At 30.7% G+C, this 21,285-nt stretch overlaps 1 protein-coding gene across 5 annotated transcripts in view; it reads left to right on the plus strand.

Moving 5' to 3' along the window:
- Csmd3 (CUB and Sushi multiple domains 3) overlaps nucleotides 1-21,285 on the plus strand; it is a 1,083,924-nt gene that overhangs the window by 102,700 nt on the left and 959,939 nt on the right. For all 5 annotated transcript variants that reach the window (XM_005316223.4, XM_078016771.1, XM_040293722.2 and 2 more), the window contains exon 2: nucleotides 12,413-12,635. In XM_005316223.4, the coding sequence (XP_005316280.1) occupies nucleotides 12,413-12,635 (223 nt within the window). The remainder of the gene's footprint in view (nucleotides 1-12,412; nucleotides 12,636-21,285) is intronic.

Below are 21,285 nucleotides of genomic sequence, written 5' to 3' on the forward strand. Positions count from 1 at the left end.
TTACAAGCTGATTTCAACAAAGGTACAAAAACGTTTTAGGGAAAGACAGATTTTTAGGTAAATGTGGATGGATCAATTGCACATGCACAGGCAAAAAATAATAATAATGTTGACAGGTTCTGATACAGATTTTCTATTTCTTCTTTAGACAGTTTTGACAGTATGGTCATTTCAGTTAAAGATCTACTGATTTTGTTCATGGCATTATGATCTTCGTTAATATGAGTAGTGATTTCCCCTCATTTACTCCTGTTTTTAGTAGTCTTTTCTTTTTTCTTGGTCAGTCTTCATAAAGGTGCTAATACATTGATCTTACCAAAGACCAAATATTTGGTTTTGCTGATTTTATTATCTATTACATATTCCATTTCATTTCTCTATGTTCTTACGTTTGTGCTGCCATTTTGATTCCTTTTCATTTGCTTTACTTTTACTAGTGCCTTAAGGTAGAAGTTTACATTTCAATTACATTTACATTCATTTAATTTACATTTTGACATTTACATTTTTTTAAATATTAGTGCTTACTATTATATATTTACCTGTAAGCACTGCATTAGATACTCTCACATGTTTTGGACTTGAAGTCATTTTCATGATATTATCATAACCATTAGGGCTCAATTTCCATAATCATTTGCATGTTATTTGTTTTTCCTTCATTTTATTTTTCAACTTTTTCTGTGTCTTGATAACAAAAGTGTGTCTGAATTTTTTGATCCATCTGCTGATATCTGCTTTTAACTGCAATGTCTTTTCCATATATATTTGATGTCGTTGTTGCTAAGGTAGGATTTATGAATGCCATTTTGTTATTTGCTTTCTATATGCTTTACACATTTGTTCCTCTATCAATTGATTCCTGCCTTCTTGTTGTTGTTAAGTACTATCTAATGTACAGTTTTACTTATTTTTTAGTAATTTTTAATATATTTTAAATATATTTTTATTTATACTGAGAAATTACAACCAGCATCTAACTTCAGCTTTCTAATTGAATACTAACTTAACTTCTACAGTATTCATAACATTTGCTCTGATATACCTCCATATTATTCCTTTTCAATATCATTAGTCTCAAACGAAATCTATCTCTATATAAGATGTTCAACATAGTTTTATAAGGATTTGTAACTTAAAAATTTTATTTAGAATAAAGAAGTTACTAATATACAGTTATGCTTCCTTGTTTATCTACAGTTTCCTCACTAGTGCTCTTTATTTCTTCATATGGATTTGAATTACTGCCTAATATTCTTTCATTTTATCCCAAAAGTCTCATTTGAGCTTTTTTTTTAAAAGACAGTCTGTTAGTGAAACATATTTGTAGATTTTCTTTTTCTGGAAGTGTCATAATTTCTCCTTTATTTTTGAAAATATCTTCTTATGTAGATTTTCTTATTAAATTTTAATTTTTTCAGCTCTTTGAACAGATAATTTCATTACTTTTTGATCTCAATAATTTTTAATGATAAATCAGCTATCAATCTTACTCTGATCCTTTTATGATTAGTCATTTTTCCCTATTGCTATTTTCACTATTTTTATTTCAACAGTTTGTGTCTTAGTGTGAATTTCTACTGAAACATTTGTTTTCCTGGATGTGGAGATTGATATTTTAAATTTGTGTTTTGGAAGAATTTAGCTACTGTTTTTAAAATGTTCTTATTGCCTCCTGGTTTCTTTCCTCTTCTTCTTGGAACTTTGTTATGCATATGTTGGTACATATAATGATGTCCCAAAGGTCTCTGAGGCAGTGTTTACTTATCTTCATTCTTTTTTCCTTATGTTTCTCAGAAAAGATTGTCAATCTCAGTTGACTTATCTTTCAGTTTAATGATTGTTCTTTCCAAGTTCAAATCTGTTTTTGAATGCCCTTAGTGAATTTTTCATTTCAATTACTATAATTTCCAACAATTTCAGATGGTTTTAAAAAAATTTCTCTTTTTCAGTATTGTCCATTGGTGAGACATCATTCTTGTACTTTCAACTAACTCTTAGTCATGATTTCCTTTGTTATTTAAACATATTTATAACAAATAACTTAAAGCCACTGTCTGAGCTTCCTCAAGCACAGTTAATGTTCACTGATTTTTTTTTCTTGTACATGAGCCGTACTTTCCTGTTTCTTAGCACATGACATAATTTTGGTTGAAAACAGAGTGTTTTAAAATACTACACTGTATCATCCAGCAAAATTATATCCCCTCTTATCCAAGCCTTGTTGCTGTATATGTATTCTGTTTTGCTATTTGTTCATGCATTGACACTTTCAGGATAATTCTGTAAAGCCTGTAGCACTTCTAGTACATGACTACTCAAGCATTTGCTCAGTTTGAAAACAGCATATTATAGAGCAGATATTTTCTCAAATGTTCTGAACAAGCACATCTTCCTCCCTGTTTCAAGGGATTTCTAAGTGTTCATGCCTATATACAACATTAAAAAGTTTACAAATCTGTCTAGGCTTTCAATTCTTCAGGCAGTGGCTCAAGTCATTCATTAAATGACTTAGAATCCTCTCTGGTCTTTTCTCAATATGCACATAAGCCTTCACATACTCATATACTCAAGAGTATATTAGAACTTTTTGAAGTCTGCTATGGAATCTCTTTCTCCAGATCTTTCTTTTAAGTTTTGGCCTGATTCTCATTTATTCCAATTTAGCAGCTTTAGGCAGTTGCAGTGTTAAACTTTTTTTTTTTTTAATTCTCTGGGAATAGGACTTTAATCACGGGGTGACCTCCATGTCAGATCATATAACAACATCTGTGAATAGTTCTCCAGGTAGCAGCAGGATAGATTAAATCGTGACAACATTCTGGGTGAGAAAGGAATTTGTTAAGTAGCTCTAAACCTGGTTTATCCTCCACTTGCTGTAATGCTGCTGTTTTTCACAGCTGCCATGGTTGTAAGGCTGCTAGTTTTCAAGCTTACTACTGGGAAGACAAGCAGTTGTAGTTTGAGCTACTATGCCACTGATGATGTTAGTGAGGTGAACATTTTTCATTTTGAATTTGTTCTCATAATGGAAGAAAGAATATTGATATAGTCTTCGTAAGAGCAATATGCCATCTGCCTAATTAAAATTAAATAAATTCATAGAAAATACTATCTACTTAAATTATCCTTTTAAAAGTTTTTTTAAGTTGTTTTTTTTTTAAATGTAAGTTTTTGATAGAGAATCTAGTGTTACTTAGAGTTTTGGAAGCTGGAAGCTGTTCATTTTTTTTTTTTTTTTGGACAATCATTAGAGCCCTCTCAAACTTCCAAATTTAGGTATGACCTAAGGAAATGATTTCTATTTTTTTGACATTTATTTGTATTTGTGCCATTAATGAGATAAATTTAATATGTTCCTCTTAGATTTTTTCATAAAATATGTAAGGGTAAACTGATTCAAATATTAAAAGCTTTGTGGGCAAAGAGCTTGAAATGTCATGGCCATAAATTTGAAATGGATTTAAACATTACAGAATTAATGGTCTGAAGTTTGTAGATTTTATTTCCTCTGGGAATAAGGATCTGAAAACACAGATTCAGCAGAACTCAATAACATAAATATGTGCAGTAGAGTTTATTTAATAGCACAAGATAATTTGAATAAGTTAATAATTCAGAGATCCAAAGGATGAGATATACACTAATAAGTTTAATAGGTAAAACTCATACATGTTTCATCAGCTGTAAAATGTGCACTGTAAGCATATGTGATCTAACAAGGTTATTGAGAAGATTAAATTAGACAATATATGTTCCTAGAAAATAGAAATCTCAGTAAATTAATATTTTAGTGGAAGCTTTCAGTGTTTTATGTTTCTTTCTTTGTGGATGTTATGGTGAAGATCACTAGAAAAACAAATAATGAAAATCAGATTTTTTTTCTTTAGAATTAAACTAATAAATCAACACACTTTTGATAAGAATAGAACAAAGTGCTTCCCATAAAGGCCAAATGGTGTCTGAGCCAACAGTATTTATGATCAAACAAATTCTGTCAACATATCTAAAAAAATAATTGCCAGAGAGAAGGGTGTTTATGTAAGTTTTGTACCAAAAAAATAAGATGAAATATTAGAAGTGAACATTAGCATTATTTATTATAGTATTTACCCAAGAAGCAAATGTGTTCTGGAGGTAAGCATAAACAACTAGCAAATAAGGTACTCTATTAAACATTTGAAAGATAAACGTAATGCCTCTTACTCTGAATAGATGCATTTTAATTAATTTATCTAAATTAATTACACATATCCTGTAACTTTTTTTTAAAGAGAGAAAGAGAATTTTTTTAATATTTATTTTTCAGTTTTAGGCAGACACAACATCTTTTGTTTGTATATGTTGCTGAAGATCGAACCCAGGCCACACGCATGCCAGGCGAGCATGAGCATGCTATGGCTTGAGCCACATCCCCAGCCCTATCCTGTGACTTAATAGTCTTACTGACCTTGTGACAGAGAGAGAAAACTATGTTACTAGAAGGAAATACCTGCTGTGTAGTTGTTTACCTCAGACTCTATGCAATTACCTATTTTAAGTCTAGTTCTGATGAACAGACTCCTTACCTGTTGCTTATTCAATTTTCTGATAATCTGAGACTAAGATCTGGATTTTGAATTATGAAATGTTCACTTAGGAAATTTTCTGGGACCAGAAGAACATTTTAGGAGACAGCAAATGTAGCTTAAGCTCTAAACAAACCTTTGTGACACATAGTCTAATACTTTCTCTCTAAGGATTGCACATAAAACTCTTTTCCATCTCTCATCATCAGGGAGATCTGGGATGAGCAAGGTACTGAGAGATGATTTTGAAACTGGCTAACTCCCTCTAACTAATGAGAAGGTATTATATTCATCAGACATATTTGGGAAAAAGTAGATATATTTGTTAAAGTAATCAAGAAGCAAAGTGATCTGACATGTTCTTTGGAAAAGCATATGTAAATTCCACAAAGAAAAAGTAGGCTATCTTATATTATTTATTGGTAACAGAAAATAAATATTGGACAGAGATTAATTCAAATTAACATTCAATACTTATGTATTTTTTCACTGCTGAAATAAACGTAGTTTAAATAATACATATTTATGAAAGAACACAGCAATAAAATTTAAATTGATTTTTATATTATTTCTCTTGCCGCTGAAAAGCATTTTTCATTTAGTAAGAGCTACAATTCTTATAAGCAAGGTGTGGTGGCACATGCCTTTAATCTCAGCAATTCAGGAGGCTAAGGCATTAATTTCAAAAGTTGAAGGCCAGTGTCAACAATTTAATGAGGCACAAAACAAGTTAGTGAGACCCTGTCTCAAAATTAAAAAAGGATCAGGGATGTAGCTTAATAGTAAAGTGCTCCTGGGTTTAATCTCCAGTACAAAAAATAAAAAAAATTATATACATATATATGTGTGTGTCTGTATATTTCTATATATAGAGAGAGAATACATTTATACTCTGTGTATAAATTATATATTTATATGTATTATATAATTCTTATGTCTACATTTATGTTGTAAATTAATGAATAATGCAAGGAAGATTATTTTGAAACCTTAGGCAAAATACATGCTAGTGTCCTTTAGTTAATCAAAACTCACATTGGACCTGATCCTAAAAGAAACTAAATCAGGTTGAGCTTTAAGTTAATTTTGGGCTTCAAACAGGCTGAACTAGTTATATTACTGGATAATCAAATATTGATTATTAATATTTTTGCTAGTAGTAAAAGAAAATAACTTGAATAACAATTGAATAATGTGAGGCATTTTAATATTTTATTTTACATTTATCAATTAGTTCATTGCTTCAGTTAAATCTGTCCACCATTTATAGGCTTTGAAGCTATAATAAGAAGCAAGACAGGTGATCCACCAAATGGCTGGAACTGACATTCTACTGGAAAAATAAAACTGATGACAAATAAATAAATTAATAATTTCAGACAGTGATTAATGGTTCAAAGTGTGAATCAGAGTAAAGTGATAGTTACTAAAATGGGGTAAGATGGTCAAAAAGATTTCTCTAAGTTTAAAAGGGCCAGCATAAATTAATATTTTATTATAATGCATTGAAAGTATCAATGTGGAAATATCATAATTCTTCCAAGTTTATTTGTAGATTCAAAGTCATCCTAATCTCAAATCTAAGCTACTCCTTTTTTATACATTGATAAATTGATTCTAAAGTGTTTATGGAAATTTTTTTAAAAATCAAGGCTATCTTGAAGAAGAAAAATAATGATGAAGAACTTGCATGACCAAACACAGTAATTAACTTACTTGGATAATGTGGTACAGACCAATGGAACCAGTATACAGAAACAGGACTACACAAAATTTCATATTTATTGACAACCAACTGTGGGTAGGAAAGTGTGGCCTTATACATAAATGGAGCTAGGTGATTTGTATATTAATTTAATTAAATAAATTAATCCCATCCCTGTTTCACCTACAAAAAAAGATTGATTTTAGATCTGAATATGATACAAAATGGATAAAAACTTAGAAGAATAGGATAATTTAATTGTGAATAAATATAGAAATGCATACATATAAAATTTTGAATAAAAGTTTAGAAAGTCACATAAACCTGAGGATGATGGTTAATTTAAGAAGAATAAAGATATTGTGATTAAAACAAATAACAAAAGCATTCTAAAGAGTAATAGTTTTATTTCTTGATATACTTACTAGTAACATGAGTTTCTATTTTTAATTAAGTTTTCCATATATATTCATTTACTTGGTGCACTTTTTATATATCTAGTGTTCTGATAATAACAATACCTTAAAACAAAAAAGCCCTTCTTGAATTAATATCTTTTGAGATTTTTCATATAACATATTACAATTTCCTGAAAGTTTTTGGCATACTAGAAAAGAATACTGTTTCACAATGAGTGATATTCGTTCTTATAAAGAATTTATAATATGTACTTCTACTAATAAGAGCAAAAATATAAATGCACATACTACCACCTTTTAAGATGTCTGTTATTCAAAAAATTGATCAAAAAATAAAATACTATGTTATTTGTATCTAAGTTTACTCAGTATGGAAATGTGCGATGTTTTTGCTAAAATAAAAATGTCAGGAAGTATTGAAAAAACTTACTGAATTTCTACTAAATGCTTAGTTTCTGTCTCTTGCTACCATGGTATTTAAACAATTTTTTGAAAGACTTAAGAGAAGCAGTTGTATAAAAAATACATCATAAATGATAAACATTAAAACTAGAAATATCCATGAGAAAAGCAATAGATTAAATGGAAAATGACACTTTACTTCAATGTCTAATAAGTGATTTTTATACTGAGGACCTGATGAACAGCTAAGTACATGTGCCTCACTCCATGCTCTGCCTGGAGGAAAGAGTGGTGAGTCAACTTTGTAGATCCCAGATCACCTATAAGAATTTTAAAAATCTGGTTCATGGGTGAAAAATTAAAGATGGATCATAGCTTAGTAAAAGGGGAGGGGTTAAGCTGAGATGTAAGGCACACAGAGAGATGTATGGATGTTTGGACAATGAGAATTAGTCAAAGAATACTGTTAAATAAGGAAGTGACAGAATTCGGTTTGTGTTTCCTTGAGATGACTTTAGCATCAATGTGGATACTCAAACTCACAAAAACCAGCAGGGTGGATTAGATACTGCTGAAATGCTCCAGGCAGCATATGAGGAACAACTGAATGAAAGCCAAAGGATTTGAAATAGAAAAACAAAGAAGGATGAGAGATAGATGTGAGAGAGTTTAAAGAATGTACTCATGAAATTAGAGAATAAGAAGAATCCTAGAGGATATGAAGACTAGTCTTTGAAATGGTATGTTACATCTGCATACAGATTAGAAGAAAAATGGCAATATAAAATTGAAGATGTGTATTTTTTCATAGTTTATAATCAAAACTCTAAACTCTACACTGTACCTAGTCAAAAGTTATGTGTATGGTTGTCGAGAGAACTGTACAAAGTAGTAGATAGAAACGTAGTAAAGGGATGCTTTTAGAAATCCATGAAAAAGGCTGGGAATGTAGCTCAGTAGTAAAGTGATTGCCTAATGTGTGAGGTCCTGGGTTCAATCCCTGTTTCAAATAAGTAAGTAAGTAAGTAAATAAATAAATAAATAGAAGTCCATGATATCAGGGAAGAAGATATCATCATGCAAGCAATTAGAAGAGATTTCCAAGATGGAAAAAAAAAAATGGTCAGCAGTTTCAAATGCATGAATGAAGACAACAAAAAGGATAAAAATGAACTGATTTTGATAATAAGAAGGTCACAAGTAAGTTTTGCAATAATCATGTCAACACAATTGAACATAGAAGTCCAGTAGCAGTAGTTTTTAAAAATGGTTAAAGACAGTGAACAAAAATGTGAATATTACTGTGTCCTCAACCTTGGGTAGCCCCCAAATATATAAATAAATAAATTGTAAAATACCATCAAAATTTATAAAATAGCCACTACTTTGTTTTATACATATAGGAAAGATAAAATAAAGGCTTGAAAGAAAAATAAGGAAAAAATTAAAAACCCATATTGTTAAATAAACTCCCATTGACCAAGAAATCTAGTAATGAAAATTTTTGTTATAATTAAAGTATAAATCAACTCTTTTAAGTGAAAATTAATAATCAAAATTTGAAAAATATAAGGCACCAGAAATTGTCAAAGATTAAATCTGTGAAAAGCTACATTGCCAGTTTTTAGAAATGATTTTTCCATAAATCTCAGTAACTTGTCTAAATTAACAATTGCTCCCATGTGTTCTTTTAGCAAAATGTGCCTACTCAGATCACAGACTATAACTTACTCTGCAACAATAGCTTAAATATTCCTGTTGTCTCACATTTTAGTTCATCAGGTCCCAGGAGAAAGCTTAGGACAATGTCTTTTGTATCATTTTACTCCCAAGGCATGATATATATTTTAGTATGCTTTTTATCACTGTGACCAAAAGACTTTACAAGACTAACTTACAAGAAGAAAAGGTTATTTTGGCTCTCAGTTTCAGAAATTCAGTCTATTATCAGCCAAATCCATTGCTTTTGGTCTGAGGGGAGGCAGAACCTCGTGGTGAAAGAGTGTGGCATAGCAAATCAGCTCAGAACAGGGCAACCAGTCAGCAAGAGCAAGTTCCACTCACCACGGAGCTGAACTCCCAAAAGACAGTAACTTACTGTCTTTTGTCTATCTGCCTATAGTTACCACTCAGTTAATCCACATCAGTGGATTAATCCACTGATATGCTACTTTTCTCATATTCTAGTCATTTCAGTCTTAACATTCTTGCATTGTCTCACACATGAGCTTTTGGGGTCACCTCATATCTAAACCTTAACAATATATGTAATGAATGGATGAATGGATATGGAATAAGAACTGTCAGAGGAGATAAGTAGAAAGGGAGATGATGACCCACATGTACAATAAAGAGCAATAACAGGTTGGGATTTTATGAGAGCAATGAGCAATAAAGAATGAGCAAACTTGTTTTACTTAGAAGTGACCATATGAAGGCAAATACAAATTATCAATGAATCATCACAAACCTAAGTGTTTACTAAAAAAGTGGTGACAAAGGAAAGGTATCCTTTGAAAATTTGGAAATGATTTAAACAGGCAATTCTTAGGGAAGAATTATGAAGTGATGAAAAGAATGTGGCAAATATATCAAAAGTAATCTGATAAATGGAAAATAAAATACTAAAATAGCATATTTGCCTTGTAAAAATTGCCTTTTAACAAATCTCATGTTGCCAGAATTGGGGCTGCAAGTGGGAAACACTTCATACTATGGTATTAGCATATAAAAAATTGCATTTATTAAGATTAACTTGGCTGTAGCTATCTAAATTCAGCAGTCCCATATCTTGGATTTCATCTTAAAGATATATTATATAAGTACACAAGGATATGGTTCCACTGTTGGTTTTTAATGCTGTTGTAAGCATAAAAATAAAGTTATCAAAGGATTAGTAAAATAAATTATAATACAGGCATACAATATCTAAGTAGCTATGCAGTCATTAAGAAACAATGCAGTAGAGCAAAGGAAACAGCTCAATGTTAGACTGCTTCCTTAGCATGCACAAGGTCCTAGGTTCTGTCCCCAGCACTAGGGGAAAAATGTAGTACAAGTATATATCTAAACCAGGAATATCACTGATATTTTAAAAATAAATATAAAGATTCAGAAAAATATACACAGTATGACTGAGTTAATTTGGAAAAAATTTTAAATGCACAGAAATATAGTTATGTGTGCATGTACCTAGAAAAAGCCTAGAAAGGGAAACATTGAACTGATAACAAGGACAAACCCTATGAGGCATAAGTTGTTTTTTTTTTAATACTCTTTTAAAAACTCTATTTCTGATCTTTCATAACTTTTTAGTGCAAATTTTAAGACTACTGTTGGAAAAATGTACATTATTATGAATAATGTCATATTTAATTTAAATATGATGGATAGGAAAGCTTATGAGAGTATGATTCCTAATTTGCTTAAAGAAGTAAAAAGGAAGAAAAAGGACTTGAAATACATAAATCAGCAGGCCCTTAAAAAATTACTGGACAAAGCCACACACGTTATTTTAGGACATATGCCCTTTTCCAAATCCATCAGGGTTATGGGGCTTGAGAATATATAAAACAGACCATAGATCAGATTGTAGCTAAAGGGATTCATGCTCGCATTTTGTTATGAAGTTCAAATTGGAAGCTGTTCAGGCAGAAATCTAATAGAAATGGGTGATAGCTAATTAACCTAAGGCTTCAAAGTAATTGCTCTGCAAGAAGCAATTTAAAAGGAACCTTTTATTTATTTATTTATTTATTTATTTATTTATTTATTTATGAAAATCATAAAATGCTCTATTTGACTTTTGGTGCATGAGCAAAAATATATGAATATATGCAGATATTTGATTTTTTAAAAAAACCTTTCACCTGATCCAACTTCTTGGTAACATTTTAAACTGGCAATAGAATAACAAGAACTAAGTTTCATATCTTAAGTTTAGTACTTTGCCATATATGGAGATAATAGGAGTAGATCCCAGAACTAAATACAGCTCAGAGTGTGGATTTATATTTATTCATCCAGCACTGAGCCATAATCCTACCACTAGAATCAAGAGTCAGTTACACCAGACAATATGACTGCTTAGTGGAGATCTGACTACCATACAAACAGGAGATCCTGCTGTGAAGAGAGGAAGGAATGAATGTGTGACATCCAAAACGAACTTCTACCTGCCACAATGTACCAAACTGACCTCTAAAATTCTGGCACAGTTTCTTTTCAAAAAGATCTATACTTATATAAAATGTCTTCACTTCTTCCCCAAAAAAGGAGTCCTAAATTTCTTGCATTTCTACAACAAGTTCCTAAAACTGATGTTTTGGGTAATGTGGTGTTCTTTTCCTCAAATTTGCTTGGTATCTGTAACTTCCAGTTTCCTGGAATTTAAGGTTAATACGGGACTCAGAGAAATGGTTTATAATATCTGGGTGAAGAGTTCTGAACAGAATTTCTGATCCTGATTACCTTCCTCTAGGTTTAAGCTTTATTAGCATGTATTCTCAATAAATCCTGGGACTATCTTTTCTGACCATTGTATTAATCTTCGGGTTTTTATATTATACCATAGGATATAGGATATTATACATTTAAATAAACTAATTCCTCAAGAAATAGAGTAAGTGTTCTAGATATCTCCAGGAGTCACACTTGCAATCACTTTTAGACCTCCCATAAAGTCAGTGTAGAACTCAAGACCTCTGTTGTCAGTTGCCTAGGATCCATATGTTCAATACATTTTCCCCCAACTTCAGGATTCATTATGATGCAATTAATCTAATTATGCCCTAAGGGCACCAAATGCTTTGATTAAAATTAGAAAAATCATAATAGACATTTAAAAAATCCCTTTTTTATAATCAAGGTGGGTTCAGAGGTGGGTCCACTTTTTAAAAATAAATATGAGTTACATGGTAGAGATGTCGGCCTGCCATAAAAGTGATCATGCTTTGCCAAGAAAAGGTAAAATTAATTTGTTGAGAATCAATATATATTCTATGGTCATTCAATTTTCAATTCTGTAAATTTCCACAATTAGATTGTAAACTATTTAAAGATAGAATTGTGTTGTGTTGGAATATGCAATGTATAATTAATCAGATATGTTGGGTGATTTTATTTTGTCAATTGGTTTATAATTATTAACCTCAACATGATAAATAATTCTAATATTTTGTTACATATGTATTTTTAAATCTGATAATGTCATTTAGAAAATTGTTAATATTAAAAAAAACTTTTTGAAATAGTATTTCCCCTAAATTGTTTTTTGTTTTATATGCTATTAATATCTGTTTATTTGTCTTCTGTTGCAGGATTTATTTATACATGTGGTGGAACGTTAAAAGGACTTAATGGCACCATAGAAAGCCCCGGTTTTCCATATGGATATCCAAATGGTGCAAACTGTACATGGGTAATAATAGCAGAAGAACGAAATAGAATACAAATTGTTTTTCAGTCATTTGCACTAGAAGAAGAATATGACTACTTATCCTTATATGATGGACATCCTCATCCTACAAACTTTAGGACAAGGTTAGTGTATTTTGAATAAAAGAAGAGAAGAAATGTATTTATGGGTAAAATTATTTTACGTATTATATAGTTATAATAAAGTCATATTGATCATCCAATTATTATTCATTTAGAAAGACATCATTCCATAAAAATTATCTCCATATCTCTCATCTTCTAATACTAGCACATTATCACTACCTCTCAAAAAGATGAATGCAAGTTGAATTGTGAACACTTTAGAGTGGTTAGACATATTTGGGGATTTAAAATTATTATCTCCAAACTTCATTCATTATGGGAATAACTCTTGGTAAAATGAAAGCATATTATATAATCTTTCTCTTAGTGGTATATATCCAATTATAATGCAAATATATAACAATATACAAAATACAATTACAAAATATCATGAATACATTAGTCATACATTGGCAGAATACATTGATTTTAGATAATGTGTGCACATATATGAATGGCTTATCCTTTTATGTCACAAACTGGGACATTCATGTGTCTGCCCCTGCAAATGAAAGCATTAAATTTTAATCTAGTTCATAAAACATGTAAAAATTAGCTAGTATCCTCTTATTAAAGTGGTTCTTCACAATTTTTTCTTGACACCTAGTTAATCTCAAAAACATAAAGCACTTTTTGGTCTTATACAAACACTCAATTTAAACATTAATCAACTATAATTCCACCAAAATTTAAAATATCAGGCATTACATATTTTAGTCCTCGATTAATATACCTATAATTAGATATTTATTTTTTAGTAAATGTTTTCAACTTGCAATTTAAAACATTCTTAGCATATAATATGTAGGAATTAATGACTTTTTACTAAAGAATACTTGGCTATATTTGAATTATGATTCTGTGAGTCTGTCTTTGTATCTAACAATTTAAATTGTTTTCTTGCTTCCCTGTTTTCCAGGAGGCAAATTATCAATGGGCCCATTATCAATGCTAAACCAGCTGTTTGAGCACTCCATGCCATCTCTGCTTAAACTGGGAGATGGTGATATTAGGGGGATGTTATACATGTCACTGTACTCTTTTTTGACAATCATAGAGAAATCATGTGTGAAACAACCACATGAATATAAGATCCTATTAGTACACATGTGAACTGCTTCCTGTCAGGACGATAGTTAAAAATGCTTGAGTTGTGATTTCAAATAATGCAAATAAATGTTCACTATCTTGATTATAGGTAAGGTCTATTTTCATTCATTCTTTTTCTCTTTGTTAACTTACTGGTAATTTCTGATTTCTTCCTCCTCTTACACTGTAAATTCCTTCTGTGTAAAAAAAGTATCCTGTATGGCATATACTTATGCTCACGTTAAAAATCATTTCAAATATTATCAAATGCTGGCCCACTTTTGCCAATGACAACATTAAATCAAGACAGAAATCCTAGAAGCACATATGCATGCATGCTTACCTTCAGTAGCATATGTGTGTGTGGCGGGGAAGGGAGGTCTTTCCATGTAAGGGTTCTGACCATGGGAATATACAGGACAGAGCTCCTCTGGTGAGCAAACTCCCAGGGAGTAACAGGAACCCTGTTTCCCATGGTTGGAATATTTTGCAGTCTTTCCCAGGAACTCTTAAGATAACCACTGCTTGCATGGCCAGAACATATGTCTAATCATAAGCAAAACATTTTACATTGTAACCGAATGTAATCTGGTATGATTAAAGTCAGCAGCTCAGACCAGCAGCCATTTTGCCATTTAGCCATTCTGCCTCTGCACCTCACTTCTATCTCCCTTTGATTTCTTTACCTATACACACCTGTGTATAACCAGTCAGACTATAGGCCATAAAAGAAAAGAGAAGGTACATTCTAATATGTTGAGACATCTAAAAGGATGCACATAAAAAGCACACAGATTATTATGTATTTTCTTTACACCAGAAATTCATGCCCTATAATTGGTATAAATCTAAAAATGAAGTAATCCCCTTAACATTATCTGCTAGTTCCTATAAAATTGCTGATAGCATTGTTATATCTATTCTCTCTAGGTCACCTTACAAATTAGAGAAGATTATTATTTTATCTCTGCATTAATAAAAACAATTGTAGCCTCTGGAATGTTGAAAGACTTTGAGAGATTGAGATAACTATTGTTCTCATTCTTTGCTTGCTAATATGTAAATTGGAAAAAGTAGCATTTAATTTACAGAGATTTTATGAGGATTACCGTGTAATAAAGCTCAATAAATCTAACTCTTGGCAATTATTTAGTGATTTCTCTGTACCCGACACTACTAGATGTTTTGTATTCAACACAGTATTTAACTTCTTCTCTACCCAAATGGTGTGAAATAATTACTGTTATCATTCTCATCATTTTACAACTGGGAAAATGAGGCTTTAACTACTTGCCCAAGGTTAGTATTGTTGAAAGTAGCGGAAGCAGGGCCATCATAACAAAACAAATTTAGCTCAATTCAGATTTTATGCTCTTAACTTTAGTTATAACTAATTATTTGTAATCCTCAAAATATATGTAAAATTAAAACATTTTTTTGCTTCATTTCATAAAATTTGATAAAATAAATCATGAAAATAATATTATATGTATTTGAAAATATAAGTATTACATGTATTTGAAAATACTTATTTATCTTAAATATTTATTTATTAAATATTTAAACATTAAATATTTATTTTCAAATACAATAAAATATAAAATAATGGAAAGATAATCTACAAATATATTCTTGCTATTTGTTTTATAGACTGTGTTCTAATATGTACTTTTAAAATATTCTGTTCACTGTAAGATGTTTAATGCATCTATCTGTTGCTCTTTGTGCTTAAAGAAATACAGTTGCTAATGTTATAGCTTATTTTAGTTAGCACAACTGGGGAAAAAAATCCAATGTGTAACCTTCAGCCTCTACCAGACTGTGTTTACATGCAAAATCTACTGTTTGATTAGAAGTTGAAACTGCTGCTGGCAGAGTTAGATTCATGTTTGCATCTGTTTCTTTGACTCACTGTTTTCCAGCTTTTTGTTTCTCTCACATAGGATCACATTCTCACTTAATGCATGTCCTTATGGTAGGTCTGCTGTTCTCTTTCTTCCAGAAATTGAAACTTATTTTTTGTTACTTCTCACGAGTTCCAAGGTTTTGTAAAAACAGCTTGCTGTAGTTGCTTTGCCATAATGCAGAAAAGATGTCATCTTTATAAATACAGAGACACATTGGGATTTGTAACCAGTTCTATACTTCTAAACTTCTTATATCCTGCTTATTTCCTATACATTTTTAATTTAGTAAATAAAATTGACATTGGTAATTGAATGAATGCTTTCAGCAAGGCACCATTACATTCCTTTCTTGGTAATAACTTTAGCATAGAATGAATGTTTGTGTATTTAAAACAGCATTTGTCTGTTTTTATGCACAAAGTATTATACAATTTGTTTACTTTGTTTATACCAATAGCATATCCTCAATAAGAAAAGTATACCATGAACTAAAACAAACAAACAAACACCTATATCATGAGGTAGAGATGGACATATTCAAGTAGTTAGAATCATCCTATATATGCAATTTATGTCCATATCATATGTATATCAGATATGATTAGAATTTTTAGAAGCATCAATTTGCATAAGTATACTATAAGTCATTTAATTATTCTGTTGTAAGATATTTGGGGTTTTTGTCATAATTAGTTCAGATATCAGCATCTTCAAAAGTAAATACTTTCTATATCTTAGATTAATTCCTTAGGAACAGGATAAATATTTGAAAAGCCAAAAGTAATATGTTTCATATTACTACTCTGCTTTCCAAAAGCTTATGTTAATGAGTACTATTGTGAGTAGATGAGTATACTCTATTTGCATTTAGTCTTAGCAGTCTTATGTCTTTCATTCTCAGTTTAATTACCTTATTTTCATATATTTAATTATTATAGGTTCTAACATTTTCCCATGTTTGAAACTACACTTATTTTGCTCTATTAATTCCTTGTGTCTATATGCCACTTTCTTGATGTCTTGTATAATTTATTCATATTGAATATATAAATATTTGTCTTGTGATAAAAACATTTCCCCACTTATTTATGTCTTATAAAATCTTGGTTATTCTTTTCTACCCAAGTAGTTAAAGAATTTTAAAATTGTTTATAATGAGGTACACTGTTTAGAGATTCTTTCCATATTTTTTAATTTTAGAAAGCCGTCAAGCCAGATTTTTTTTACTGCTTAATTTTTTTAATGTTTACATGTGTAACTCAAATGCATTTGAAAACTCATAAAATAGATTTTTAAATCTCTTTCTGTAGAAGACAATGATTATTTTACTAATAAAACCAAGGCAGCAGTATATTTTCACAAAGTTAACTAGAAAGACTTTCCTTTGTTATGTCTCTTGAATGTTACTATATGCCACTTTCTTGATGTCTTGTATAATTTATTCATATTGAATATATAAATATTTGTCTTGTGATAAAAACATTTCCCCACTTATTTATGTCTTATAAAATCTTGGTTATTCTTTTCTACCCAAGTAGTTAAAGAATTTTAAAATTGTTTATAATGAGGTACACTGTTTAGAGATTCTTTCCATATTTTTTAATTTTAGAAAGCCGTCAAGCCAGATTTTTTTTACTGCTTAATTTTTTTAATGTTTACATGTGTAACTCAAATGCATTTGAAAACTCATAAAATAGATTTTTAAATCTCTTTCTGTAGAAGACAATGATTATTTTACTAATAAAACCAAGGCAGCAGTATATTTTCACAAAGTTAACTAGAAAGACTTTCCTTTGTTATGTCTCTTGAATGTTACTGTAGGCTACTCACTCCTATTTGGATAGAGCATATTGTGGACCATATTTGGTTGAAATAGAAAAACTGACCTACTGTGGCTTAAGCAAAAGTGGGTTTGTTTCTCTCAGATAATAATGACTCTATTAATGTGTAACTACCGAAGAAAGCAAAAACTTTCCCCAAAGTCTTGCATACCTTTGGTGAGAAGTATTCTGGATGATAAAGACCATTCCATTTTTACCATCATCTATGCTAATTGCAATGTGAAGGCCAAGGCCAGACTGACAAAAATCAATCACTGTATCATAATAGTCCTATTAATACTTCTTATTTTACTGTTAAAAATCAAAGTTACGTTTTAAAGAATGCTTGATCTTCTAAATAAATTACTCCTAAATTTGTCATTGAAAAAGAAGATAGCTCACAAATTCATGGTCAAAGTATCATAATTACTGAATAAAGTTTATTTTCTTGAATTAAAAATATATATGAATTAATAATGTTTCAAGTAAAGAAGTAGGTAAAGATAGAAAATGAAAATTAAATGTAAATGTAAACATAACAAAATTCTTATTGGCAGAGGCAGACAATATTAAACCATAAAGAACCTGCTGTACAGAAATAATTTAGCTGGTTGAGGTGAAGAGAGTTTTCTATTTTAAATATGTCACAAGAGACAAGAGAATCAGGGACATCTTGGAATACATGAGAAAACAAGAGATTTCTAAGAGAAAGGAGCAACCTGTGCAAAGATTGTAGTTCTGTAGCCCACATGTGAAAATATGTAAATAAGGAAGGCAGACAAGTGGTATAATAGACCAAGGTCTGGTGACCTCTGTAAAGACTGAGTTTCTTTTCTTTCTTTCTTTCTTTCTTTTTTTTTTTTTAGTTGTTGATGGACCTTTATTTTGTTTATTTATATGTGGTGCTGAGAATTGAACCCAGTGCCTCACATGTGTGAGGCAAGCATTCTACCACTGAGCCACAACCCCAGCCCTAAAACTGGGTTTCATCAGTGAGTTTCAAAAGTTTTCCAGTGGAAATGTGATAAAACTTGGGCCACTGCCAACCCTGTTAAGGGGAGGCACCCACACCTCACAGGGTTGCCAGGCCTGGGCTGAGCATTCCAGCCTCTGCTGTATGTGCCTCTGAGTACTGTGTCAGTGGGGAAGTACTGTGCCTGAGTCAGACAGGGGAAAGGAGAACTTTTATGTAATACATTCACAAACAGGGATCTTTTCTTCAATTCCTCCCACTAGTGGGGGCACAGTTTTCTAATTTTCACAATTCATGACCCTGTTATAATCTCAAAGGCTCATTTAAGCTGCCTGAAGAACAAGTTCTGTCAATTCCAACAAGTTGTAATTTATTGATATTATGAATTTTGTGAGATAAGTTGATATGGGGAAAATATCAAGAATTACATAGTATATCATTATATAAATTTCAATGTCATTATATAAAGTCAATACCATTATATAAAATTCTGGTTTTATATTTTAAGAAGACACTTTATACAAAAATTTAAACTATTTAAAGAAAGTAGAGAGTACAAATATAATAAAAGTAAGGAAAATAGAATGCCTAATAGTATAACTTCTCAGAAACATACTGGAGTAAATATCTTTTTTATTTTTAAATTGTTGAAAAATGGGAAATTATCAGTGTTAAAATTTTCCTTATCCCTGTTGAGATTCATATTTCTTATGAGTATAATCTGTTTCTATTAGCTCCTTTTAAAGACAAATGCATCAACAAACAAAACAAATTATAATACAAGAATAATGTATCATCATTATAACTAACACTGAGGGAGTAAGGTGGCATATATCTGTAAGTCTCACTTAGTTAGGAGGTTAAGGCAGGAAGATGGCTTGAGCCCAGGAGTTCAAATGCATCCTGGATGATTTAGTCAGCTTTTGCCACTGTGACTAAAAGATCTGACCAGGACAATTTTAGGGGAGGAAGTATATTTTGGGATTCATGGTTACAGAGGTCTTAGTCCATAGATAGCAGGCTCCATACCTTGGGACTCAAGGTGAGGCAAGATATCATGGCTGAAGAGTACAGCAGAGCTAAGCAGCTCACATGATGATCAGAGAGCAGAGAGAGAGAGAGAGAGGTCTCTACTTGCCAGATACAAAAATACATACACCCCACCTAGCACCAGTACCACTCAGTTAAACCCATTAGGGATCAATTTACTGATGAGGTTAAGGCTGAAACCAAATCATTTTTCCTCCAAACCTTCTTGCATTGTCTCACACATGAGATTTTGAGGGATACCTCACCTCAAAACCATAATCCAGGACATCATATTAAGACCCAATTTGCAAAAAAAGAATGTCACACTGATTTAATAACATTTTATTGTATATATGCATATACATATATACATGTGTGTATTTTTATTTAATTTTACCAATTCAGTTAGTAAAAACAGCTAAATTGATGTCACAAAATCATTTGAAAATTTTGACTATACATTCTTGATAATATTCCTACAAGAAAACTAGAGATGTAATTCCACAATATGGTAAAGAATATCTCTTAATCTCTTAAACTAAATAACAATAAGGCTAACTTTAGCTTTTATTTAAATAGAGGCTATGGATGGTCAGTTTCACTTATGTTAATTTAGTACAATACAATTATAATTTCTATTTCATTAAAATTTGAAGCAGAGCAAGGAAACAGGAGCTATCATACAATTAACTAAAATGAATGAATTATAGAAACTAAAATGATATAGACATAGAAACATTAGTTCTAAATATTTAAAACTCTACCAAATTTTGATTATAAATTAGCTAATTTACTGGAAATCTATAGGATTAAAAAAAAATTGGAGTGTTGACCAGTGTCAGTATCACATCAACCATCATATGGAAAAATAAAATATATATATATATATATATATATATATATATATATATATATATATATATATATATATATATTCTACCACAAATAGACCCCAAGTTAGTATAGCAAAACAGTTAAAAATAAACTCCATAAGTATCCTACAGATGTTATAATAAAAAATTAGTGCCTAATGACATAGAAATGAAAAGCAGAGAACCACACTGTGTTTATGAGTAAAATGACTATATTTGTAAATATCTCAACTTTTGAAACTGTGGAGATTCTGTTCAAATCTCTTAATATATTTTGGGTTACTTGAAAAAAATGATATAATTATTCAATAAACTATAACAGCATAACAACCAGGAAAATAATTAAATGCAAGAGTAGAGAGTTTACTTATTTTTTTAAATATTTTTATGGTATATTATAATTGTACAAAAGGGTACATTTTTTGTTACACATAAATGCATGCACACAATATAGCATAATTTAGCTAATTGCAATTCCCCAGTTTTTCCAATTCCCTCATCTTCCCCTCCCCACTGGTCCATGTTCTCTAATAGTAGAGAATTCAAACAATTTTTGATAGGGATGGGGAGTACTAGGGTTAAAGCCGTGGGTGCTTTATTCATTGAGCTACATTCTCAGCACCCTCCCCACTTTGTGAGATTAAGTCTCATTAAATTGCCAAGGCTGAACTTGAACATGTGATCCTCCTCCTGCCTCAGTATCCAGAGTTGCTTGAATTACAGGTTTGTGCCACAACACCCAATTGAGAGTTTAATGATCAAATTAGACTTCAAGCAAAATAAAATTCTAAGTAACTAACAAGAAGAAATTACTTATAAAATGTATAAAATACCAAGGATTGATATAATTAATATAAATAACTTTTAAAAATTAACATGAAAAATATAATCATATGCAGAGAAGAATGCACAAAAAATGCTAAAATTCTAATATACAATAAGAAAACAGTAAAAACAGAT

The sequence above is a fragment of the Ictidomys tridecemlineatus genome, chromosome 7 (genome assembly GCF_052094955.1).
Source record: "Ictidomys tridecemlineatus isolate mIctTri1 chromosome 7, mIctTri1.hap1, whole genome shotgun sequence".
In the NCBI taxonomy this organism is placed as follows: domain Eukaryota; kingdom Metazoa; phylum Chordata; class Mammalia; order Rodentia; family Sciuridae; genus Ictidomys; species Ictidomys tridecemlineatus.